General features: G+C 41.7%; 1 protein-coding gene across 1 annotated transcript in view; it reads right to left on the bottom strand.

Moving 5' to 3' along the window:
• The window catches only part of AMMECR1L (AMMECR1 like), a 69,806-nt gene continuing 45,375 nt past the window's right edge, over positions 1-24,431 (bottom strand). Inside the window, exons 5-7 of the mRNA XM_040427986.1 lie at positions 14,057-14,147; positions 4,503-4,599; positions 1-2,451 (exon numbers count right to left, since the gene is read on the bottom strand). Coding sequence (XP_040283920.1) covers positions 2,340-2,451; positions 4,503-4,599; positions 14,057-14,147 — 300 coding nt within the window. The 3' untranslated portion in view covers positions 1-2,339. The remainder of the gene's footprint in view (positions 2,452-4,502; positions 4,600-14,056; positions 14,148-24,431) is intronic.

Below are 24,431 nucleotides of genomic sequence, written 5' to 3'. Positions count from 1 at the left end.
TGTATATCAATCTGCTCAGCTCCTCCTGCTCTATAACATGTAGCCTGCAGCTCAAACACCACGTTCAATGTGACAGGTTCCCTTTAAGGACCATTTGAAGACATGGCTGTCGGGAGAGGATGATGGCCACTATGACCAGTACTGGATTGTCGGCTGTCAGGTAACTATCACGTTCATTTAGTTTGCAGTACATTTTTGGCTATGGGCCAACAGTGAGTTTTACTTAAATGGGTTCTAAACCTTTTTTATAAATAAAGCTGTTTGGTCTTGGAAATAAAAAAGGTCCTTTGCACAGTGTTCCACATGTTCTCTGCTGGTTGACATGGACACGTCCAGCATTATGTATTGACCGCCATTGAAATTGTGTTTAATTTTTATTCAGATTTTATTAGGAAGACCTAATGGGGCAGATTTCTAAAAAAAAAACAAAAAAAAAAACGGTCTTTATTGCCCAGAATAACCAGATACAATACAGCATTTAGTTTTCAAGAGCAGAATATGAAATGAAAGCTGCACTGTGATTGGTTGATATGAGTCTTTTAGACCGCTTCATAAAGCTGACACGTTTAATAGAATGCATTTGCATATTATTATGTCTAGTATAAAGGAAAAAATGTACGTCCATACATAAAAATGATCATGGATATATTCATAGCAACCAGACATAAAACATTCATTGTTAAAGGGAATCTGTCACCAGCAACCTCTCTATCAAACTGTTTGCACAGATACATACAGTAGTTCATCTGATTAAAATACAGTTTTTATTTTGTTGATCCGAGGCTCTGTTCCCTAGTTATGATATGTTTATTAAATATGCAAATTAGGTCTTTGGTGCAATGAGGGCATCCCCATTGCTCTTGTTGCACAAAAGCTCCGCTCTTTTCTGTGGTCAGCCCTTCCCTCACTGCTTTGCCACCGCCTGGCCCTGTCAATCAAAGCAGGCAGGGAAGAGCTGGCCACAGAAAGGAGCGGAGCTTGTGTGCAATAAGAGCAATGGTGACACCCTCATTGCACCAAATTACTAATTTGCATATTAAGAAAAACTATCATAATTCATGAACGGACCCTCAGATCAACAAAAGAAAAAATGTGTTTTAATCAGGTGAACCACAGCTATGTTTCTGTGCAGTTTGAGAGCGAGGTCGCTGGTGACGGATTCCCTTTAACATTGGTGACTGTGTCAATAGAACTGGAAAATAATGGGAAATAGAAACAAGAAGTCTTTTTTATTTTAGGACTAAACAGCTGGAAATAAAGTTTAGAACCCTCTAAAGGGGTTTTCTGGGAGAAGAATATCTGATTGGTGGATGTCCAACTCCGCCAATCCCTCCCGATCAACTGTTTGAAGAGGTCTCAGTGCGTGCTGCAGCCTCCTCCTAGGCCACTGACGTCACATCTATTGGTCACCTTGACCAGGTGCAGCTCAGTCCTATTCAGGTGAATGAGCCTGAGCCGCAGTACCAAGTACAGCCACTATACAATGTACGGCGCTGTGCTTGGTATGCTGCAAGGAGCCTGCTCACCGATGCGCCGCAGCCTCTTCATACAGCTGATCGGTGGTGGTGGTGCTGGATGACTCCACCGATCAGATATTGACGACTTATCCTGTGGATAGGCAATCAATATTCTACTCCCAGAAAATCCCTTTAATTATAGGTGGACACCTCCCAACAGCCCAGCTTTCCACAGGCTTGTTTCATAAATGGGACAACAAAGAGGTAGAATGTATTCAGATTTGCATAGAAAGAGGTACTCCTATGCAGTATTGAGACTTTCTAAGGCAGAACGGGGCAGGATTCACTTGAAGTAAGGTGTGATACATGGAAACGGATGTCCCTGGCAAACTAATGTGCACTACTCGCTCACAATGTGTCAGACTTACAGCCCCGTGCTGAGCTGTCAAAGCAACACACTGAAAGCCATTCCAGGCAAATTTGGAAAATAAGGGAGCCTATTTCAAAGTAGGGCATGTTCTTTAGGTTAAAAAAAGATATATTCATATATGTGTATATAAAAAAAATGAATACTGAATGTAAAAACCTAAAAGTGCTTTTTCTGGGGGAGTGACCCCTAACACAGGAGGGGATGAAGGAGACCATAACTTTCTATTTAGCTCTCCCTCCCACTCAAGGTCCCTGGAGAGAGCGGGGTGAGGTAAGGCTGCTTGTGTCTGCGAGTCTCTGGGCACTGCGCCCTCCTCTGGTGAAGCTCATAGGATGGTGCAGTAGTATAGGTAACTGGACCAGGAGGAGGGGGCTGAGGAGGAGTCAGATGTCAGGAGATCACAGGCATTGCCGGCGAGCGGGGGGCAGGGCTGCGACACGGGCAGCGCTGTGTCAGGAGTAATGCGTATAATGAGGCAGTGCATGCACAGTGCCATTTTGCTGTGCATTCTGGCGGGAGGCCATGTATTCTGTGTAGCTGATTGTCACCTTCTCACTGCGGTACCTGGCAAAGAAAACACAATGTTACAGCATTTGGGAAATAAGTACTTTTATTTGTTCAGGGTGAACTAAGGGAACAAGGGCCAGGAACGAGGACAGAGGGTCCCCACCACTAGGGGATACCCCTGGGCCCTCAGGTAGATAGGGCCTATGTAGGGAAAGATTTCCCTCCTTAGTACCCTCTATGCCCCCATCCACTCGTTCTGGACAATTATCCCACCGTTTTATGCATATCTGTATTGTATCTTATATTGAGTTAAGTTCACAATTCTATCTATAGATCCTCACATACGGGTCTTTTTTAGGATAATGAAATAAAATTAGCTTTTTAGGAGTCCTTTTGATTTAAAGGATAACTGTCATATTTTAAATTTTTTTTGCTAAAGTGTAGGGCAAGTGATAGGTAACTATTTTGCAATAGACTTTATTTAGCCAAAACGTTTATTTTTGGTAGAAAACAGGGGCTGAAATGGCCCTTAGCAGCACTCTTCAAATGAGCGCTGCTAAGGGCCATCTGTATCTTATTAGAAAAGACGGGCTGTGCAGACGCTGTGCTTCTGCCTCGTGCTTCCCTGGGAGACAGAAAGCTGGGCACAGGAGTCTTAGGAGTTAAAATTACATTTATATTCCCCCTTTCTATGCAATCTAATACTCCGTTACATTCACTGACCTGCGATCCCTGTGATAATAGTTCATGAAGCAGCCACCGGCTCACTGCGCATAGTGCTTCTACTTCCGGCGGCTGCTTCATGAATTATTATCACAGGGATCGCAGGTCAGTGAATGTAAGAGAGCATTAGATTGCATAGAAAGGGGGAATATAAATGTAATTTTAACTCCTAAGACTCCTGTGCCCAGCCTTCTGTCTCCCAGGGAAGCACGAGGCAGAAGCATAGCATCTGCACAGCCTGTCTCCCCTTTTCTATTCGGAGACGGAAGGCCCTTAGCAACGCTCTTTTGAAGAGTGCTGCTAAGGGCCATTTCAGCCCCAGTTTTCTACCAAAAATAAACGTTTTGGCTAAATAAAGTCTATTGCAAAATTGTTACCTATCACTTGCCCTACACTTTAGCAAGAATAAAAATAAAAAAATATGACAGTTATCCTTTAAGTCAGTACATACAAAGTTAAAGGGAACCCGGTCACCATGAAAATGTAATGTAAGCTGCAGACAGCATGTTATAGAGCGGGAGGAGCTGAGCAGATTGATATATAGTTTTATGGGAAAGGATTCAGTAAAACTTGTACTTCATTCATTTAAATTCCTGCTCATTCTGGGCTTTGAAGTCCAGGAGGCGGTCCTATCAGTGATTGACAGCTCTCTGTATACACAATCATAGAGGGAAGGCTGTCACCGATAGGACCACCTCCAGGACTTAAAAGCAGAATGAGCATGGATATAAATATATAAAATTACAAGTTATACTGGACCTTTTCCCACAAAACTACCGGTATATATCATTCTGCTCAGCTCCTCCTGCTCTATAACATGCTGCCTGCAGCTCAGACACCATGTTCAATGTGACAGCTTCCCTTTAAAATTGATTTTCTGGACTGGCTTGAGCTATTCTGTTAACCATGGAAAAATATAGTAAGAGGCGGGCACGGGACAGCTAAGACAGCTCTACATTGTGTAAATCTGGTAGCCAAGAGCTCACATCTCAGCTTCTTGGATAGAAAGAGTTTGAGTGTGTAGGAAAAGATATGTTGGGGACAAAGGGTGTAGGGAAGCCACCCATCAGATAACGTTCCCAGAGTCTGTTTCAGTAAACAAAAATATATATTTTTTTGAGATTAAATCCCTTTAGAGGAATTTACAGTAGTAGGGGTGGACTGACCATAGACCTTAGAAGGAAGCTTTCCGGTGGGCCAATGCCCAGGAGGCAGTCTGAACCCTCCTCACTGCCACCAGCAAGCTAAGTAATTATCTGACGCTCCTTTCCAGACTCCTGAATTCAACTGTATTGCCATCCAGGGGCAACTGGAGTAGGAGGACAGGACCTGACTACAAAATGGGGCTACCTTAAGTTCCCAGTCGGCCCCTGGGTACTACTTACCTTGTGAGTTTGATGCTTTTTCTAAATTCATTAGTAATTGGAGCTTTGAAGCCACCTTTCCTGAGCAGAGAGTCTATTGTCTGAATCTGATCCCAATCTGAGAAGAGATGCACACAGAGAAATACAGATATAAGTGTTCTACATTGGGTTTTTAGTACTCAGGAATTTCTAGAAATGTGCATGTTTTGATGCCTTCTGGTTCCTCCTGACATTGTAGGTGTTCCTGCTCTAAATATTATCCATCTGGTCTGCTTCCTCCAATATTCAGGTCATCACTTTGCTTTTCTTACAGATTGAATATTCAACATACTGTGTCAAACAAGATGTAAAGAAGTATGCCATCCTTTTAAATCCATTGACATGATAGTTGATGTACGTTAGATCAGTGGGGGTACACCTTTCTAGTTGTGCGTCCCCCACCCATGGCTGGAACGGATGCCAACCCTCCAGCACATCCATAGTGGCCAAGGATCTGCTGATGTTCTATACAACTCCATGAGCCATACTGGTGTGGAGGGACAGGGGAATGGGTCAGACCCCTCTAGTCTAATATTTATCACTACATACATATACATTGGCATAACTAGAAATTACTGGGCCCCATAGCAAATTTTTGAACACTTAAAAGGTTGTTAAAGCTGGAATTCCAGCTGGTCCCATAAATGCTCAACTGACGATAAATATGGTGGTCGGGCAGGGCAAGGAAATGTTGTAATATGGCTGACACATTCCTGGGAAACCCTTGCTGTGTGTGGGCAAGCACTGTCCTCCTGATAAATGGTAGTTGGAGACCCTGCCATGAGAGACAACACATGTGGCTGCAGGATGTCCTGCACATATCGCTGAGCTGTTAGTGTCCCTCAAGTCACTACTAGGGGTGACCGACTGGTACATGATGGCTTCCCAGATCATGACAGCAGTTGGGGGCGGTGTGTCACTCCACAGCAAAGGCAGGATTGACACGCCAACCACCAGGCCTCCATAATCAAACCCGATCCCAAACAGAATCTGGATTTGTCTCTAAAGATATTACAGTTCCAGTCCGTAGCAGTCAATGGCGAATTATCCTATGGCTTGCCCAAGGCTCCCAGGGGTCCATGGCCACCCAAACTTCACATATGATTATCCTCCACTGGTATAAACTAGGTTGATACCAGCTCACACATGTGTAAGGTGTAGAGGAACTTACCCCCTTACACATGAAGCAGCCGTTTTTTTTATGTCCACTGTGTGGACCCAACAACCTCCTGCTTGGACCCATCCTTCCCCACTGGATAGAGCAGGGGAGCAATGGAGTGTGCAGGAGAAGAGAGAGGGACGAATCAGGAAGGAGAGGGGGCAGAACCTATTTGGGCCGAGTGACAACCGTACTGTATGCCCTCCACATTTCTCTGCAGACTAAGGCTTCTTTCACACCAGCTTCCGTTCTGAACGGTTGTATTATCTTTAAAATAGCCAAGACGTATCTGTCATCAACACCATTGAAAGTCAATGGGGGACGGATCCGTTTTCTATTTTGTCAGAGAAAACGGATCTGTCCCCATTGACTAACATTGTGAGTAAGGATGAATCCGTCTTGCTCCGCACCACATCGCGGACAGAAAAACACTGCTTGCAGCGTTATTCTGTCCGCGATGGGGACACAACCAAACGGAACAGAATGCATTCTGGTGCATTCCATTTTGTTCAGTGACAATGAATGGGGACAAAACGAAAGCATTTTACCTATGACTGATCTCAATAGCGGAAAGGGAAAGTGCAAGTGTGAAAGTTGCCTAAAGGCCCTTTCACACAGACCGATTGTCTGGCAGGCAAGACAGACACTCCCAATCACCGTCAGATCATCAGCGGAGATGAGGGCCGCATTTAAATGCAGCAATCACGTCCACTGTATGGGGACAAGCAATGGATACAGCAATCTCCATAGAAAGTCAATAATCTGGGCAGCAGATAGTTGTTTAGGCAGTACGATCTGCTGTACAGGCCAATTAATTTTACATAATTACCAATTATAGATTATGGAAGGTTTTATGTACAATACATGTATATCACAATTTTGTTAAGAATCATGTATATTATGTTTTTTAGTTATAATTCGGTCTATATCATGTATGAATTGATATAATCATGTAGATATTATATGGTGATTTTGTATTCATTGGCTAGTGAGGACAATACTGTTGTAAAGCTGTATAAACACAGTCACTTTCAGAATAACTTTGCTTGAGAAAGGTTCTTCTGCAAGAGGACTGAAACGTTACACTGATATGGGTGAAAAAAGTATTTTTTTTTACTTGATGCCATGGAGTGCTGTGGAGTCTCTTGGTGTGTGTGTGAATATATATATATATATATATATATATATAAAAACACACACACACACATACACATATACATTATATACATACACTGTGTGAATATATTACTCTACATATGTGTGTATATCCACTTGTGGATTGTGTCCTATGTCTATGTGGTGAACACATTTATGAGTGAGTCCATGTGTGTGGCGAGTGTGTTTATAACTGAGTCCATGTGTGTATAACTAAGTCCTTGTGTGTGGTGAGTGTGTATATTAGCGCATCCATATGTGTGGCGAGTGTTTATATTAGTGCATCCATATGTGTGGCGAGTGTGTGTATTAGTGCATCTATATATGTGGCGAGTGTGTGTATTAGTGCATCCATATGTGTGGCGAGTGTTTATATTAGTGCATCCATATGTGTGGCGAGTGTGTGTATTAGTGCATCTATATATGTGGCGAGTGTGTGTATTAGTGCATCCATATGTGTGGCGAGTGTTTATATTAGTGCATCCATATGTGTGGCGAGTGTGTGTATTAGTGCATCCATATATGTGGCGAGTGTGTGTATTAGTGCATCCATATATGTGGCGAGTGTGTGTATTAGTGCATCCATATGTGTGGCGAGTGTGTGTATTAGTGCATCCATATGTGTGGCGAGTGTTTATATTAGTGCATCCATATGTGTGGCGAGTGTGTGTATTAGTGCATCGATATGTGTGGCGAGTGTGTGTATTAGTGCATCCATATGTGTGGCGAGTGTGTGTATTAGTGCATCCATATATGTGGCGAGTGTGTGTATTAGTGCATCGATATGTGTGGCGAGTGTGTGTATTAGTGCATCCATATGTAAGACGAAAATGCATTATAATTGCAATGTTTGCATATATAGCATCAGACATAACAGTTGAATTTGGAGTAGGCACTATACCAATATATATGTCTGCTTCCAGATCTGGATGTATTCAACTACAAAATCACATTTTGCCAAATACCTGTCAGCAGCAATGAGAAAATACTAATCAGAAATATGGGATTGAATGTATTTGTGTCTCTGGAAACAAATAAGCAAAAAACGCATGTGGGACCAAAAAACGCATTGAAGACGCATCAAAACCGCAATGCTAAGTTACATGCGTTTTTTGTGCGAAAATGTCCCCAAATATGTGTTTAGTTGTTCTAGGTGATTATTATGCTATTGAAATATAAGATTATGCATTCATCTGAACATATGGTATTCTATGTGAAGTAAATGAAGTGTTGGTATGCCGTTTTGTTTGGTACAACAATCCAGTTCCATATATTTAGGATGACTTCAACTTCAATTAAAGATAAGGTATATAAGGGTACGTCTGTTCATAGTTGAGTTACCACTGAAGAAGGAGTAAGAAATGATATATACTCCGAAACGCGTTTGGTTTGAACGAACTATTTATAAAGTACCCAAGTGTTTTTCGGAAGAAAAGAACAGATATGCGCAATTGAAACAACAAACAGGATCCTATCTACAAAACTTTTGCTCACAAGCTTGATCAGCTACAAGGAACAGCTGACTACGGATCTATATACCCCGGAACTGAAAGCCGGCAAGTTCAACAGGGTGAACACTCCAATTCTCGTGATAACTCACGAGATTTACTGCATTAGCAACGACGATCACGCTGAACACAGGTGGGACGCCACACAGCGTGCAACTCCATCCGCAGTTTGGTTACCATAACCGTGAGTACCCTGTTCTATGTCGATATTTTGAAAGAACATTTTGCAGAGATTTGGGGCAATTATAGAGTGGATGAGTGACAATATACACAGCATTCCTACCCTATGAACTCTTGGTGAATACACTAAACATGTCAGTGTTAGGACGCACAGTATACAATCAACCTACTGTTTTTCCTTGGAAGGATAAATAACAAGATTCAATCTATAATACCTATATCCGTCATCCACGTATTATATTGTATTGTCATCTATATGTGTCCATCCTATGTCATTGCATATGATTTTATTGTATTGTGATTTTATTGAGTAACCTTTTAATTTACATCTCCTTGTTTTATATCGCATATAGGCGAACGATATTGGATTTTTTTAATATATTGTACTAGATGTGTAATAAACCATTGTGTTTCCAAATGACCCGGATATTTGGTTGTGCCTATCTACACTTCTGAATTTATCTATGTATTAAGCTTGGTTCTGTTAAGGTATCTATGTATTAAGCTTGGTTCTGTTAAGGTATCTATGTATTAAGCTTGGTTCTGTTAAGGTATCTTTGTATTAAGCTTGGTTCTGTTAAGGTATCTTTGTATTAAGCTTGGTTCTGTTAAGGTATCTATGTATTAAGCTTGGTTCTGTTAAGGTATCTTTGTATTAAGCTTGGTTCTGTTAAGGTATCTATGTATTAAGCTTGGTTCTGTTAAGGTATCTATGTATTAAGCTTGGTTCTGTTAAGGTATCTATGTATTAAGCTTGGTTCTGTTAAGGTATCTATGTATTAAGCTTGGTTCTGTTAAGGTATCTTTGTATTAAGCTTGGTTCTGTTAAGGTATCTTTGTATTAAGCTTGGTTCTGTTAAGGTATCTATGTATTAAGCTTGGTTCTGTTAAGGTATCTTTGTATTAAGCTTGGTTCTGTTAAGGTATCTATGTATTAAGCTTGGTTCTGTTAAGGTATCTATGTATTAAGCTTGGTTCTGTTAAGGTATCTATGTATTAAGCTTGGTTCTGTTAAGGTATCTATGTATTAAGCTTGGTTCTGTTACAGTATCTATGTATCAGTCTTGGTTCTGTTAAGGTATCTATGTATTAAGCTTGGTTCTGTTAAGGTATCTATGTATTAAGCTTGGTTCTGTTAAGGTATCTTTGTATTAAGCTTGGTTCTGTTAAGGTATCTATGTATTAAGCTTGGTTCTGTTAAGGTATCTATGTATTAAGCTTGGTTCTGTTACAGTATCTATGTATCAGTCTTGGTTCTGTTAAGGTATCTATGTATTAAGCTTGGTTCTGTTAAGGTATCTATGTATTAAGCTTGGTTCTGTTAAGGTATCTATGTATTAGGCTTGGTTCTGGTACCATATCTATGTATTAAGCTTGGTTCTGGTACCATATCTATGTATTAAGCTTGGTTCTGGTACCATATCTATGTATTAAACTTGGTTCTGGTACCATATCTATGTATTAAGCTTGGTTCTGGTACCATATCTATGTATTAAGCTTGGTTCTGGTACCATATCTATGTATTAAGCTTGGTTCTGTTACGGTATCTATGTATTAAGCTTGGTTCTGTTATGGTATCTATGTATTAAGCTTGGTTCTGTTATGGTATCTATGTATTATGCTTGGTTCTGTTATGGTATCTATGTATTAAGCTTGGTTCTGGTAAAATATCTACAATATGTATTGAGCTTGGTTCTGTTACGGTATCTATGTATTAGGCCCCTTTCACACGGGCGAAATGTCCACGCGGGTGCAATGCGTTCACCTCACTGAAGCCGGACCCATTCATTTCTATGGGACTGTGCACATGAGTGGTGATTTTCACGCAACACTTGTGCGTTGCGTGAAAATCGCAGCATGCTCTATTTTGTGCGTTTTTCACACAACGCAGGCCCCATAAAAGTGAATGGGGCTGCATGAAAATCGCAAGCATCCACAAGCAAGTGCGGATGCAGTGCGATTTTTACGCACGGTTGCTAGGAGATGATCGGGATGGGGACCCGATCATTATTATTTTCCCTTATAACATGGTTATAAGGGAAAAGAATAGCATTCTGAATACAGAATGCTTAGTAAAATAGGGCTGGATGGGTTAAAAAAATATATATTTTTTTTTTAAAGAGGACCTTTCATCGGTCCAAACATTGTGAACTAAGTATCATGATCTGTACAGCGGCGCCCAGGGATCTCACTGCACTTACTATTATCCCTGGGCGCCGCTCCGTTCTCCAGTTATGTCCTCCGGTATGTTCGGGGACTTGGTATTACCTATAGTAGGAGGAGACCCTAAATCTCACTCTCCGCCTACTATAACCAAGTGACCGAAGATACCGGAGGGAATAGCAGGAGAACGGAGCGGCGCCCAGGGATAATAGTAAGTGTAGTGGGATCCCTGGGCGCCGCTGTATATATCATGACACTTAGTTCACAATGTTTGGACCGATGAAAGGTCCTCTTTAACTCACCTCATCCACTTGTTCGCGCAGCCCGGCTTCTCTTCTGTCTTCTTCTTTGCTGTCCAGGAGGAAAAGGACCTGTGCTGACGTCACTGCACTCATCACATGATCCATCACCATGGTGACAGATCATGTGATGAGCACAGTGACGTCACCACAGTTCCTTTTCCTCAAAAAAGAAGAAAGAAGAGAAGCCGGGCTGCGCGAACAAGTGGATTAAGGCGAGTTACATTTTTTTATTTTTTTAACCCCTCCATCACTATTTTACCTAGCATTCTGTATGAAGAATGCTACTATTTCCCTTATAGCCATGTTATAAGGGAAAATAATAAAATCTACAGAACACCTAACCCAAACCCGAACTTCTGTGAAGAAGTCCGGGTTCGGGTACCAAACATGCCGATTTTTCTCACGCGCGTGCAAAACGCATTAAAACGCTTTGCACTCGCGCGGAAAAATCGTGCATGTTCCCGCAACGCACCCGAATCTTTTCCCGCAACGCCCGTGTGAACCCAGCCTGTTATGGTATCTATGTATTAAAATTGGTTCTGTGGTCTGGAATTTAGAGAACATATATCATGTGTGCTCTTAGATTCATTTCCAGAAGTCCCCACGGGCTTGTTACTTGAAGATATTGTTATGTTCTGCTAATTATAGAATGTACTACTACCTCAGACTTATTTGTATGACCAGTTTTTGACTTTTGTAATTTTCATGTTTATGTATACATATTGGATATATTTATACATTGCTCATTTATACGCTTTAATAAAATAATGATTGAACCGTAAAATTGGTTCTGTTACCTTATCTATGTATTAAGCTTGGTTCTGTTAAAATATCTACAATATGTATTAAGCTTGGTTCTGTTACAGTATCTATGTATTAAGCTTGGTTCTGTTACGTTATCTATGTATTAAGCTTGGTTCTGGTACTGTATCTATGTATTAAAGGGGTTTTATCATCTCAGATTTGGTGGCATATCTCTAGGTCAAATAGGTGCAGGTCCCACCTGTAGGACCCATACCTATCTCCAGAAGGGGCCCCCATAAGTGAAGGAGAGCACACCATGCATGCCCGATGCACTCTCCATTAATTTCTATGGGAGTTCTGAAAATAGCCAAGCAAGCGCGCTCAGCTATTTTCATAAGTCCCATATAAATGAATGGAGAGTGCACCGTGTAAGCATGGCCACCACTCCATTTACTTCTATGGGACTGCTGGAAATAACTGAGCCAGAGCTCAGCTTTTTTCGGAACTGCCATATAAGTCAATGGGGGTGTCTGCACATGCGCGGCTGCCCTCTGTTCACTTCAGGGTCCTGTTCTGGAGATAGGAGCGGGTCCCAGAGTTGGGACGCATACCTATCCAACATTGGTGGGATATCCTAGCTAGTAAGGTTAGACAACCCCCATAAGCTTGGCTCTGTATCTTTGTACAGTTGCAAGATAAAGTATGTGAACCCTTTGTAATGATATGGATTTCTGCACAAATTGGTCATAAAATGTGATCTGATCTTCATCTAAGTCACAACAATAGACAATCGCAGTCTGCTTAAACTAATAACACACAAAGAATTAAATGTTACCATGTTTTTATTGAACACACCATGTAAACATTCACAGTGCAGGTGGAAAAAGTATGTGAACCCCTAGACTAATGACATCACTAAGAGCTAATTGGAGTGAGGTGTCAGCCAACTGGAGTCCAATCAATGAGATGAGATTGGAGGTGTTGGTTACAGCTGCCCTGCCCTATAAAAAAAAACACACCAGTTCTGGGTTTGCTTTTCACAAGAAGCATTGCCTGATGAGAATGATGCCTCGCACAAAAGAGCTCTCAGAAGACCTACGATTAAAGAATTATCTACTTGCATAAAGCTGTAAAGGGTTATAAACGTATCTCCAAAAGCCTTGCTGTTCATCAGTCCACAGTAAGACAAATTGTCTATAAATGGAGAAAGTTCAGCACTGCTGCTACTCTCCCTAGAAGTGGCCATCCTGTAAAGATGACTGCAAGAGCACAGCGCAGACTGCTCAGCTAAAGACTTACAAAAGTCTCTGGCATATGCTAACATCCCTGTTAGCGAATCTACGATACGTAAAACACTAAACAAGAATGGATTTCATGGGAGGATACCACAGAGGAAGCCACTGCTGTAAAAAAAAACATTGCTGCACGTTTACAGTTTGCACAAGAGCAAGATGTTCCACAGCAGTACTGGCAAAATATTCTGTGGACAGATGAAACCAAAGTTGAGTTGTTTGGAAGAAACACACAATACTGTGTGTGGAGATAAGGAGGCACAGCACACCAACATCAAAACCTCATCCCAACTGTGAAGTATGGTGGTGGGGGCATCATGGTTTGGGGCTGCTTTGCTGCATCAGGGCCTGGATGGATTGCCATCATCGAAGGAAAAAATGAATTCCCAAGTTTATCAAGACATTTTGCAGGAGAACTTAAGGCCATCTGTCCACCAGCTGAAGCTCAACAGAAGATGGGTGTTGCAACAGGACAACGACCCAAAGCATAGAAGTGAATCAACAACAGAATGGCTTAAACAGAAGAAAATACGCCTTCTGGAGTGGCCCAGTCAGAGTCCTGACCTCAACCCGATTGAGATGCTGTGGCATGACCTCAAGAAAGCGATTCACACCAGACATCCCAAAAATATTGCTGAACTGAAACAGTTCTGTAAAGAGGAATGGTCAAGAATTACTCCTGACCGTTGTGCACGTCTGATCTGCAACTACAGAAAACGTTTGGCTGAAGTTATTGCTGCCAAAGGAGGGTCAACCAGTTATTAAATCCAAGGGTTCACATACTTTTTCCACCTGCACTGTGAACGTTTACATGGTGTGTTCAATAAAAACATGGTAACATTTAATTATTTGTGTGTTATTAGTTTAAGCAGACTGTGATTGTCTATTGTTGTGACTTAGATGAAGATCAGATCACATTTTATGACCAATTTGTGCAGAAATCCATAGCATTCCAAAGGGTTCACATACTTTTTCTTGCAACTGTATATAGCCTGGTTCTGGTAAATATATACATATTAGTCAGTAAGCATACCTTGTTCCTTGGCTACTTCTGGTAGGTAGGTGGCTGTGCGTTTTACCCCTTTCTCATTTAAGAACTCAATCCGGATCCCATGGATTCCAACCTAAAGGAGAAATTAGTATGTTAATCCTATTCTTAGAGAGCAACCATTTATAACCCATATTAATGCATGATGGTATTTACGGATACATTGCAGTTAAAGAGGACTTGTCATTTCTCCTGATGGGTCGGTTTTAGTAACAATTTGCATTCTCTATGCAATAACAATTCTGGCCAAAGAGGCATGTCGCAAGGAAAATGAACCATCTCGTTAGCGCCACCTTGTGGAAATGGCTCCCTATGAGTCAAAGTATGACTTTTTAACACGCCTTGGGGGCTATTTTCTCTTGTCATATCCCAAGGCGTGTTAAATTTTTTTAACTCATAGGGAGTCACTTCCTTAAGATGGCACTCGCTCCATGGACCATTGCCTACAAGTCTCCATACCATGGAGCACTTCCAATATGTCTTCATACACAGCTGGTCCTTTAAAGGAGACATAGCACCCTGTCTATAACAATTCTGGAGCATGTCCTAACATATAATTCTGTGTTGTACCATTCCTCTATAATTCTGACTAGAAGTTTATGAAAAAAGGCACTGTTTGTTACCAGTCTGGGGGTGTCCCCGCACTGTCTGACATTGGCAGGATTGATTGGACACTGTCAGACTAAACAGGGACACCCCCCCAACTGGTAACAGTTGAACCTTTATTCATAAACTTCTAGAAGGAATAATAGAGTCTGTGAAGTCCCGCTCCTATCTCCAGAACAGGACTTTGAAGTGAACGGAGGTCAGCCGCGCATGCGCAGCCACCCTCCATTTATTTCTATGGGAGTTCTAAAAAAACCGAGCTCTGGCTCAGCTATTTCCAGCAGTCCGATAGAAGTAAATAGAGTGGTGGCCACGCTTACACGGTGCACTCTCCATTTATTTCTATGGGACTTCTGACAATAGCCATTTATCCCCGTCATGTATTTGCTCTTGAAAACGTTTCGCTAGTCATGACTGGCCTTCTCAATTCTAACTGAGAAAGCTAGTTGGATGACCAAGGAAACCTCTTCAAGAGAAAATACAAGTTCAGTTGCTCTGACTTATTACTACTTACTAGGAATAACAGAGGAATGGCACAACCTAGAAAGATGACAATAGAATTGTCATTTTATGTGACATATAGATTACAGTACTTACTAAGGCTACTTTCCCACTCGTGTTTTGTACGGATCCGTCATGGATCTGCACAAACTCTTCTGTTCGGATAATACAACCGCATGCATCCGTTCCGAACGGATCAGTTTGTATTATCTGTAACATAGCCAAAACTGATCCGTCTTGAACGGATCCGTTTTCTATTGTGCCATATTGTGTGAATTTAGACGGATCCGTCCCCATTGACTTACACTGTGTGTCAGGACAGATCCCTGCCTCCGCATCGTCAGGCGGGCACCAAAATGCTGCAAGCAGCGTTTTGGTGTCCGCCTCCAGATCGGAATGGAGACGGAACGGAGGCAAACTGATGCATTCTGAGCGGATCCTTATCCATTCAGAATGCATTAGGGCAAAACTGATCCGTTTGGGACTGCTTGTGAGAGCCCTGAACGGATCTCACAAACGGAAACCAAAACGCCAGTGTGAAAGTAGCCTAAAACAGACATGTCAGGAGACAAGAGAAGTCCTCTTTAAAGCAGTACTAACTTTCCAAAAAACTTTGGCTGTCATACAGAGGTTTTGATCGGTAGCAGCCAGAGTGCTGAGACCCCCATCGATCTCTGAAACGAGTGGAAAGAAGCGGACACATATCACGCTCTCTCTCCTCCTCTATGGAGCCTGTCTTGGGGGTCCTCAGCGCTCTGACCCCCACCAATCAAAACCTTTGATATGCCTGAAATCTCAAAGGTTTTTTGAAAAGCTAGTGATGGTTTAAGCTTCCCTTATAACGTCAGAGATGTAATCACATATGTGACTATTGCTGGGGGGATAAATTAATATGAAGGCTATATCATGTTGTTGATAGGAATTTATACGTATAGATAAGGTGGGATTCAAAAATAATCTGCCCTCATCACCAGCCAAGACATGGATTCCTCCACATCTTCCACTTTTCAGCTCAATCTACTTTACATCTCATCTCAGGTTCTTGCACATTAACTTTATTTGCTAGAACTCATAACTTTGGCTAGGAAAATTAAAAATAATTTATTTTTCTTCTCAGCAGCCGTCCTGATACAGACTTGTTTTTGTGTTTTGGATGTTATCTTGCTACATAAACCAATTACACTATAGCTTTCTAAAACCGATGATTGGACCTGTGATAAAGGACAATATTCCTTTTCAACAGCATCATACCCCAAACAGCCAACAACCTGATCCAAATACTACAAACCATCATAGGGCTGTTTCACACTAAACATAAAAACAGATCCAGCAGGCTGGTCCGGTGGATCTGTCCTTGCCAGGCGCAGCTGTGCGCTGCTGGCAATCCATCCAGACCCATTGACTATAATGGGGTCTGGCGGCCAGACAAATACCGCTGAACACTGCTGTTTCTGGCTCAGCAAGCATGTAGAGCCTGAATTCAATGGAGGCCAATATGGCACCAGTGGAGGTAGTATTTAGTGTACGTTCCTGTCCTAATAAGATCGCCTTGTCGTTGGTAGACAGGCACAAATAATATTATATAAAATTTATTTGCCAAGAATCTCACATTTATAACGTAGTATTAGCGTTACTTTATTATTTGTGTTTTTAGAATGCTGTTGCATTGTGATTGTTTTTGCTTTTGTGCTTGCAGCCATGGCGATGTGCACCTGCGCACTCCCATTTTTTTTCTTTACAGACCCCATTATGGTCAAATGGGCCGGACAGATTGCCGGCAGCACACAGCTGTGTCCAGCAAGGACGGATCCGACAGGCTGTACCCAGCTGGAACAGCCTGTTGGATCCGTTTTACCGTTAGTGTTTTACGTATTCTAGGTAAAGGCTCCTTCCTGACAATTGCCTGCTCGTCAGTAAAGGAGACCACTGCATTTACATGCAGCAATCTTCTCCACAGTATGTGGAGGAGCAATTGCTAATGCCGTTGTTCGTCCCCATACAGAATCATTATTTCCCGGCAGCAGAGGCTGTTTAGACGGCTCGATCTGCTGCAGGAAAAAATGATGATTTAGGTCACCACAAAAACGTTCATATTACCAGATGAACAAGCGCTTGCTCATTTATTGGGTAATTGGCAGCACCTTTACACCAGCAGATAATTACTAATGATCGTTCGTATGAACGCTTGTTAGCGATTATCTGGCCAATGCTTGATCAGTGTAAAGGAGCCTTAACATACACACTCTGACTTCATCTGTCTCAATATTATTCACTGATCACAATTTGTTTTTTAACCCCTTCCTTTCATAAACAATTTTTCATTTTTGTTTTTTACTCTCTGCCTTTCAAAAGCCATAACTTTTTTGATTTTCACATAGCAGAAAGAGGGCTTGTTTTTTTTGCAGGACATGGTTCACTTTCTAATGGCACCATTTAAAGGGGTTGTCCGGGTTCAAAGCTGAACCCGGACATATGCCCTTCTTCACCCAGGCGGCCCCTCTGAGATGAGAATCAGAGCATTTCATGCTCGATGCGTTCCCTTGCCCTGCGTTGTATTACGCAGGGCAAGGGCTTTTTTTGTTTATAAACTTACACTGTGAGGCGGAGGCTTCCACCTAGCAGTGCGTTTCAAACCATCCAATTTTTTGCATACGAGTAAAACATCAGATTCCACAATTGAATGTGGAGTTTGACGTGATACCGTGCCCGATATAGTAAGAGGCATATTTGACGATAACTCACCTTTCTTTACACTGTACCTGGTTGCGAGCAATGAATGAATAGAAACGGCTGCGTCTCACGTTAGGTTCTTCGATGATTGGTCAGCATGAACCACGTGGACGCGTGTAGGTCGATGATGTGTGGAAGGGAGTTTATGAATGGGATCTCCCGTAAATGAAAATGTATATTTGCGTAGTTTTTATAAAAGGAATGATAGGGTAGTTGCATAAATATTAGGGGAGTTAGATTAGTTTTATATATAATGTAGGCGTACTGTATATTATAGATTAATATAAAAGTAAGAGTGGGGGAGAGAGAATAGGAGGATATTTAAAGACCTTTCCTAATTATTGAGGTACAAGCCCCCGATGAAGCATTGGAGCGAAACCAGTGTCGGGCATGAGCACAAGGCTTTTTTACCCATTTTATGTGCATATACAGTTGCAAGAAAAAGTATGTGAACCCTTTGGGATGATATGGATTTCTGCACAAATTGGTCATAAAATGTAATCTGATCTTCATCTAAGTCACAACAATAGACAATCGCAGTCTGCTTAAACTAATAACACAAAGAATTAAATGTTACCATGTTTTTATTGAACACACCATGTAAACATTCACAGTGCAGGTGGAAAAAGAATGTGAACCCTTAGATTTAATAACTGGTTGAACCTCCTTTGGCAGAAATACCTTCAACCAAACGTTTCCTGTAGTTGCAGATCAGACGTGCACAACGGTCAGGAGTAATTCTTGACCATTCCTCTTTACAGAACTGTTTCAGTTCAGCAATATTCTTGGGATGTCTGGTGTGAATCGCTTTCTTGAGGTCATGGCACAGCATCTCAATCGGGTTGAGGTCAGGACTCTGACTGGGCCACTCCAGAAGGCGTATTTACTTTTACTGTTTAAGCCATTCTGTTGTTGATTTACTTCTATGCTTTGGGTCGTCGTCCTGTTGCATCACCCATCTTCTGTTGAGCTTCAGCTGGTGGACAGGTGGTGGCCTTAAGTTCTCCTGCAAAATGTCTTGATAAACTTGGGAATTCATTTTTCCTTCCATGATAGCAATCCGTCCAGGCCCTGACGCAGCAAAGCAGCCCCAAACCATGATGCCCCCACCACCATACTTCACAGTTGGGATGAGGTTTTGATGTTGGTCTGCTGTTCTCTTTTTCTCCACACATAGTGTTGTGTGTTTCTTCCAAACAACTCAACTTTTTTTATCAATTCTTTATTTTATTTTTTTATCAGCTATTGTAGTATAGAACAAATGTCATAAGAGAATAATACAATGTATAGGTTACTGCACATAATGTCGTCCTAAAAAGGTCAGCAATAAGGAACAATTCCATAGTGTTACTTCTGACATAGTGCTAGAAATTATCAGATAATTTAGTAAACATAAATTTAACGGCCTGTAATAATGAGGCCTACATTAGATAAGAAAAATTGAAGGGGGAAAAAGGTGAAAAGGAACACAAAGATAAGAAAAAAGGGATATAGGTATAAGGAAGGGGGGTGTCCTCTCTCATGAAAAAGGTGACATCATTTCTTTCTCATGGATGCAATTGTACATAAGTAGGTTTTAGTGTTATTTATACACATGCAGTTAACGCAGATTGGGTAGTTTGGTCCCGATATCTGAGCCAGGGAGACCAGACTCTGTGGAATTTATCTTTGAGTCTATTATTTAGACTAGTTATCTCTTCAAATTGGTAAATTTGATTGACTTTGTTCACCTATTCACTAAATGTGTCTGGCTCCTTGCTCAACCAATGCAAGGGGATAAGGGATTTTGCAGCTGCTATAAGATGGGTAGTTAAATTGTGCTTGGATGGTTGGAATGTAAGGCTGGGTCTTGCTAAGACAATATGTTCAATTTGAATAGAGAAGGAGGGGGAGCATATTGTCTCAATGGTCTGTTCTACCTGGCTCCAGAAGGTGGCAACTCGTGGACAATTAAACCAGATGTTGGAGAGGGAGCCAGCCCCCGTCTCACAGCGCCAACAGTTGTTGTGTTGGGATAAGTTGTGTATATATAGAAATTCTGGAGTTCTGTACCAACGTGTTAGTAACTTATAGTGGTTTTCTTGAAGGCGCACACAGGGGGAAAAGCCATGGGATGACTTTAGAATTACCTTCACTTCCTCATCATTGAGAGTAATATTTAGCTCTTTTTCCCAAGATGTGATGAAGGTAGGTCTAGATGGAGTCGAGGGAGATGTAAGAAGGGTATAAAGTATTTCTAGTTTCCTTTGGGTGAATCTCTCCGCCACTCTCTGGAAATGTGTAAAGTGCAAAGTGTTCATGGTGGTGATCTGTAACACCTCTAGCAGCTTTTTTTGAGACGGTATCTGGTTTGAAGGGAAGAGCTCAGCTATTGTGATATGTTTGAGTTTCTCCCAAAGTTCTAAGTATGGCGAATCTAGACCAGTGACTGCTCTAGGAATTAGGTTTGCGGGTAAGAACAGGGAAGGGGAAAGAGCTAGGGAGTTTTTAAGTGACAGCCATACCTTGCATGTGCCTTTTAGAAGTGGGTCGAAGTCTGTTAGTCTCAGCTCACCCTCCATCGGCCACCAAAGTGTTTTGATTAGCGGAGAACTTAATGAGTATTGAGCTATTTCATCTAGTGCTTAGTTTTTGTTAGGTTTTAGTAGTTCAAGCCATCTGTTGAGGTGGACTGCCTTATAATATGTTGCTATGTCTGGGAGAACTAGTCGTCCATGTTCTCTTCGTTTTATTAGGAGAGTATATGGCAACCTAGGCCTACGACCCTTCCATAAGTATTTGGAGAAGAGAGCTCTGATAGAGCTAAAGAAGCTTGTTGGTAAGTACATTGGAACCATTGCCAGGGTATATAATATTTTGAGCAGGTTCTTGCGGCCTATCCAGGAGATAAAAGGGAAATCATAATCGTGCAGAAGTTGTTTGACTTCTAAAAGCAGAGGGAAGAAATTCATGGCATTTAAATCCGATAGCTTGTTTGGGATTTGTATACCTAGATACTTCAGTGAAGAGGAAACCCATGGGAAGTGAGATGATGATTTTGCTAGGTGAATTTCTTTGGAGGGGACAGTAATGTTAAGAATCTCAGACTTTGATATGTTTACTTTAAAATTGGACATAAGGCCATAATCATTTAGCATTTTGGTGAGGATCGGGAGATCAGCAGTTGGGTTTGCGATAAGGAATAATAGGTAGTCTGCGAAGGCTAAGCATTTGAGTTGTATATGGCGTATGGTGAATCCCTTGAGGGATTGGTTCTGCCGTATGTTCTGTAATAGTGTTTCTACTACCAAGATAAAAAGGGATGGGGACAGGGGGCACCCCTGTCTTGTCCCGTTTGTGATCGCAAAGGAGGGGGATAATGTACCGTTTATTTTTATTCTCGCTGAAGGTTTTGTGTAGGGTGAGAGGATGGCTGTTATGAAGCTAGGGGGAAAATTACATTTATTAAAGGGAACCTGTCACCAGTTTTATGGTGTCCTAACTAAGGGCAACATAAATAAGTGACTGATTCTGTTAGCAAAATGCTGGGTCACTTTCTTTAATTGACCCAGTCAATCTGCCAACATCTTGTATTGAAAAGCTCCAGCTCATAATGATGACTCCTGAATATTCATGAGCTCCTGCCTCTCCCCGCCTACCTGCTGCTGATTGACAGTTTTTTTTCATATGAATCAGCAGCAGGTGGGCAGGGGAGTGGCTATAGCTCTGAATAAAAAAAAACGCTGGACTCAATGACATCATGCAGCATCTTTGTGTGTATATTATGAGGTAACCGTCTGTCACACCAGTAAGTGAATACATCTAAGGTACTTTTTAGTAGTTAATGATTGTATATAATTAGTTAGATTATAATCAAATATCCACATGACAGGTTCCCTTTGAGTGTGTCTTCCATAAAGGCTCAATTTACGCGGTCGAAGGCCTTCTCCGCGTCGACCCCTAGTAGTGCTAACGGCAGGTTGCGCTTATGTGCTATATGTATGGCATGAAATAATCTGCACGAGTTATCCCTTCCCTCTCTTCCTTGAATAAATCCGGCCTGTTCGCTTCCTATAAGTTTCGGGAGTAAGGGGGCGATGCGTCTAGCTATCAGCTTGGCCCATATTTTTAAGTCCAAATTCAAAAGCAAAATAGGTCGATAATTCCCACATGACTGGGGGTCTTTTCCCGTTTTGTGAATCAATGTGATGTGGGCCTCTAGTGTCTGGGGGTACAACCTACCTCCTTGTAACAACGAGTTGCACAGAGATACAAGTTGGTGTGACAACACTTCACCAAATTTTTTGTAATACAGAAGCGGGAGTCCATCTGGGCCAGGACTTTTCCCTGGTGGGAAGAGGTTAATGATGGTTTGTATTTCTGATAATGTAACCGGCGCCAAAAGACTGTCCGACTCAGATTCAGATATTGAGGGTAAATCTAGGGTATCTAGAAAAGTCTGAATCAATTTTTGAGATGAGGGGGAGGGGTTAGACTGGAGGTTATAGAGTTCTGTGTAAAATGAGTGGAAAGCTCTAGCTATGTCGTCTGTCTGCGTGTACTGTTGTCCCTGGTTCCCCTTAATCTTTTTAATGAATGTTCTTTCCCTTGACTTTTTAAATCAGGGAGGACATCAACTTTCCTCCCTTGTCCCCATGTGCATACAACTTATGTTTTAAAAAGAGATGTTGTTTGGCATGGCTTAGATCTAGTACATGTTTAAGTTGCTGCCTAAGTGCTGCTAAATTTGCCCGTTTTTCCTAAGAATAAGAAAGCTTGATAGAACTTTCTACTTTGGCTATCTGTTCCAGTAAGTCATCTATTACCTTCTGCCTCTCTTTCTTGGTCCTAGAGCCCAATTCAATTAGTACACCTCTAATGTATGCTTTATGTGACTCCCACAACAACGCTGGGTGGGTCTGTTTGGACTCATTATTCTGGAAGAATTCTTGAAGGTGCTTTCTAATATGCGCCTGGTTTTTCTCTGTGCCTAGTAGCGCTTCGTTTAGGCTACATACACACGACCGTATGTGTTTTGCGGTCCACAAATTGTGGATCCCCCCAAAAAACGAATGACGTTCCGTATGGCATCCGTTTTTTTTTTTGCGGATACGTTTTTTTTGCGGATCCATTGTAATAATGCCTATCCTTGTCCGCACAATAGAACATGCACTATTTCTTTTTTGCGGAGCAACGAAACGGACATACTGATGCGGACAGCACACGGTGTGCTGTCCGCGTTTTTTGCGGACCCATTGAAATTAATGGGTCTTTATAATCTACCGTTCACTTTTATTATCATTATTATTATTTTTCTCTTATTTTATTTTAATTTATTTTATCGTATTTTACTTTATATTTGGTACTACGCTACCACCAAGATACTACATTTTCTACCCACTCCTAGCTTGGTTTGGCGCTTCCGTACATTTCTCCATCTCCCTTGGTCATTTGAATTCCTTTCAATCGACCTCCCCCTTTGTGTATCTCAGTTTTATAAATGTGAAAGGGATCGAGTTGTGTATGGCTATTGCTACTTCTTTGGTGGCCGAGGAGGTATTGCAGCTATGGAACCATTGTGAAAATTGTGATTTGGGCATCTTTGGAATGCGTTTCGTTTTAAAGTGCGTTTCTTGCAGGAAGATGATGTGAGATTTCAATTTCTTGAGTAGCGCGATTATACGACTCCTTTTGTTGGGGGAGTTTAGGCCCTTTACGTTAAAGGTGCTAAAAATGGTCTCCATTTATATCAGAGAGTGGCGAAGAGATCCGTAACAACCACCTAAATGGGTGAGAGAGAAGGGTGGGTGTAGTAGAGGGAAGGATGGGATAGGGGTCAGAGGTAGGAGGAAAAAGTGTGGTTAAAAGGTTTTGATATTAGAGAAAGCTATGAGTTGAATATCCACACCAATATGAGTATCAACACAAATCAACTCATAAAGTAGCGGAGTTTAAAAGAGTGGGGGTTATAGAAGAGCAAAGACAACAATCTGTCCTGACTAACAGTATGTAAGCATCATCTTAATATTACAGACAAGCAATAGAACCAAGAGAGAACTTCTTTTTTTTACCCATCTTGTGGTCGTTGAGGTGTATGCCTCATCATAGGTGGGAGGGTTTTTGGTGGTGAGTCGCCATATGTTTATTAAAGGATCGTTATGATCCAACCTGGGGGGATTCTTATGGGGGGGGGGGGGGTTTGGTCACCCAAGGATTCTGTTTCAGTTTGTAGCGGTCTTTATAGAGGGCAAGGGGGGGGTTGAGGGAAGACAGTTTTGTAGTAAGCATGAGAAGACAGTAAGCATACATCAACACACATAACGGTGATATGAGTTGAGTGAAGGAAATATAAGAGCAGCGACAGCCAACCTGCACATGAAGCAGGACTAGATGTGAATCATTATTTTACCCATCTTGTGGAGATTAAGGCGCATGCCTCAGTACAGGTGGCTGTGGTAAACAATAGGGTAATCTTAGTTATTGAGTTGTCTTATATTCCCAAATGATCAGTCATGGTCCAGTCTGGATTTGTGGGGGGGGGGGG

The sequence above is a fragment of the Bufo bufo genome, chromosome 4 (assembly GCF_905171765.1).
Source record: "Bufo bufo chromosome 4, aBufBuf1.1, whole genome shotgun sequence".
Classification (NCBI taxonomy): Eukaryota; Metazoa; Chordata; class Amphibia; order Anura; family Bufonidae; genus Bufo; species Bufo bufo.
This window is presented reverse-complemented; position numbering and strand designations above follow the sequence as displayed.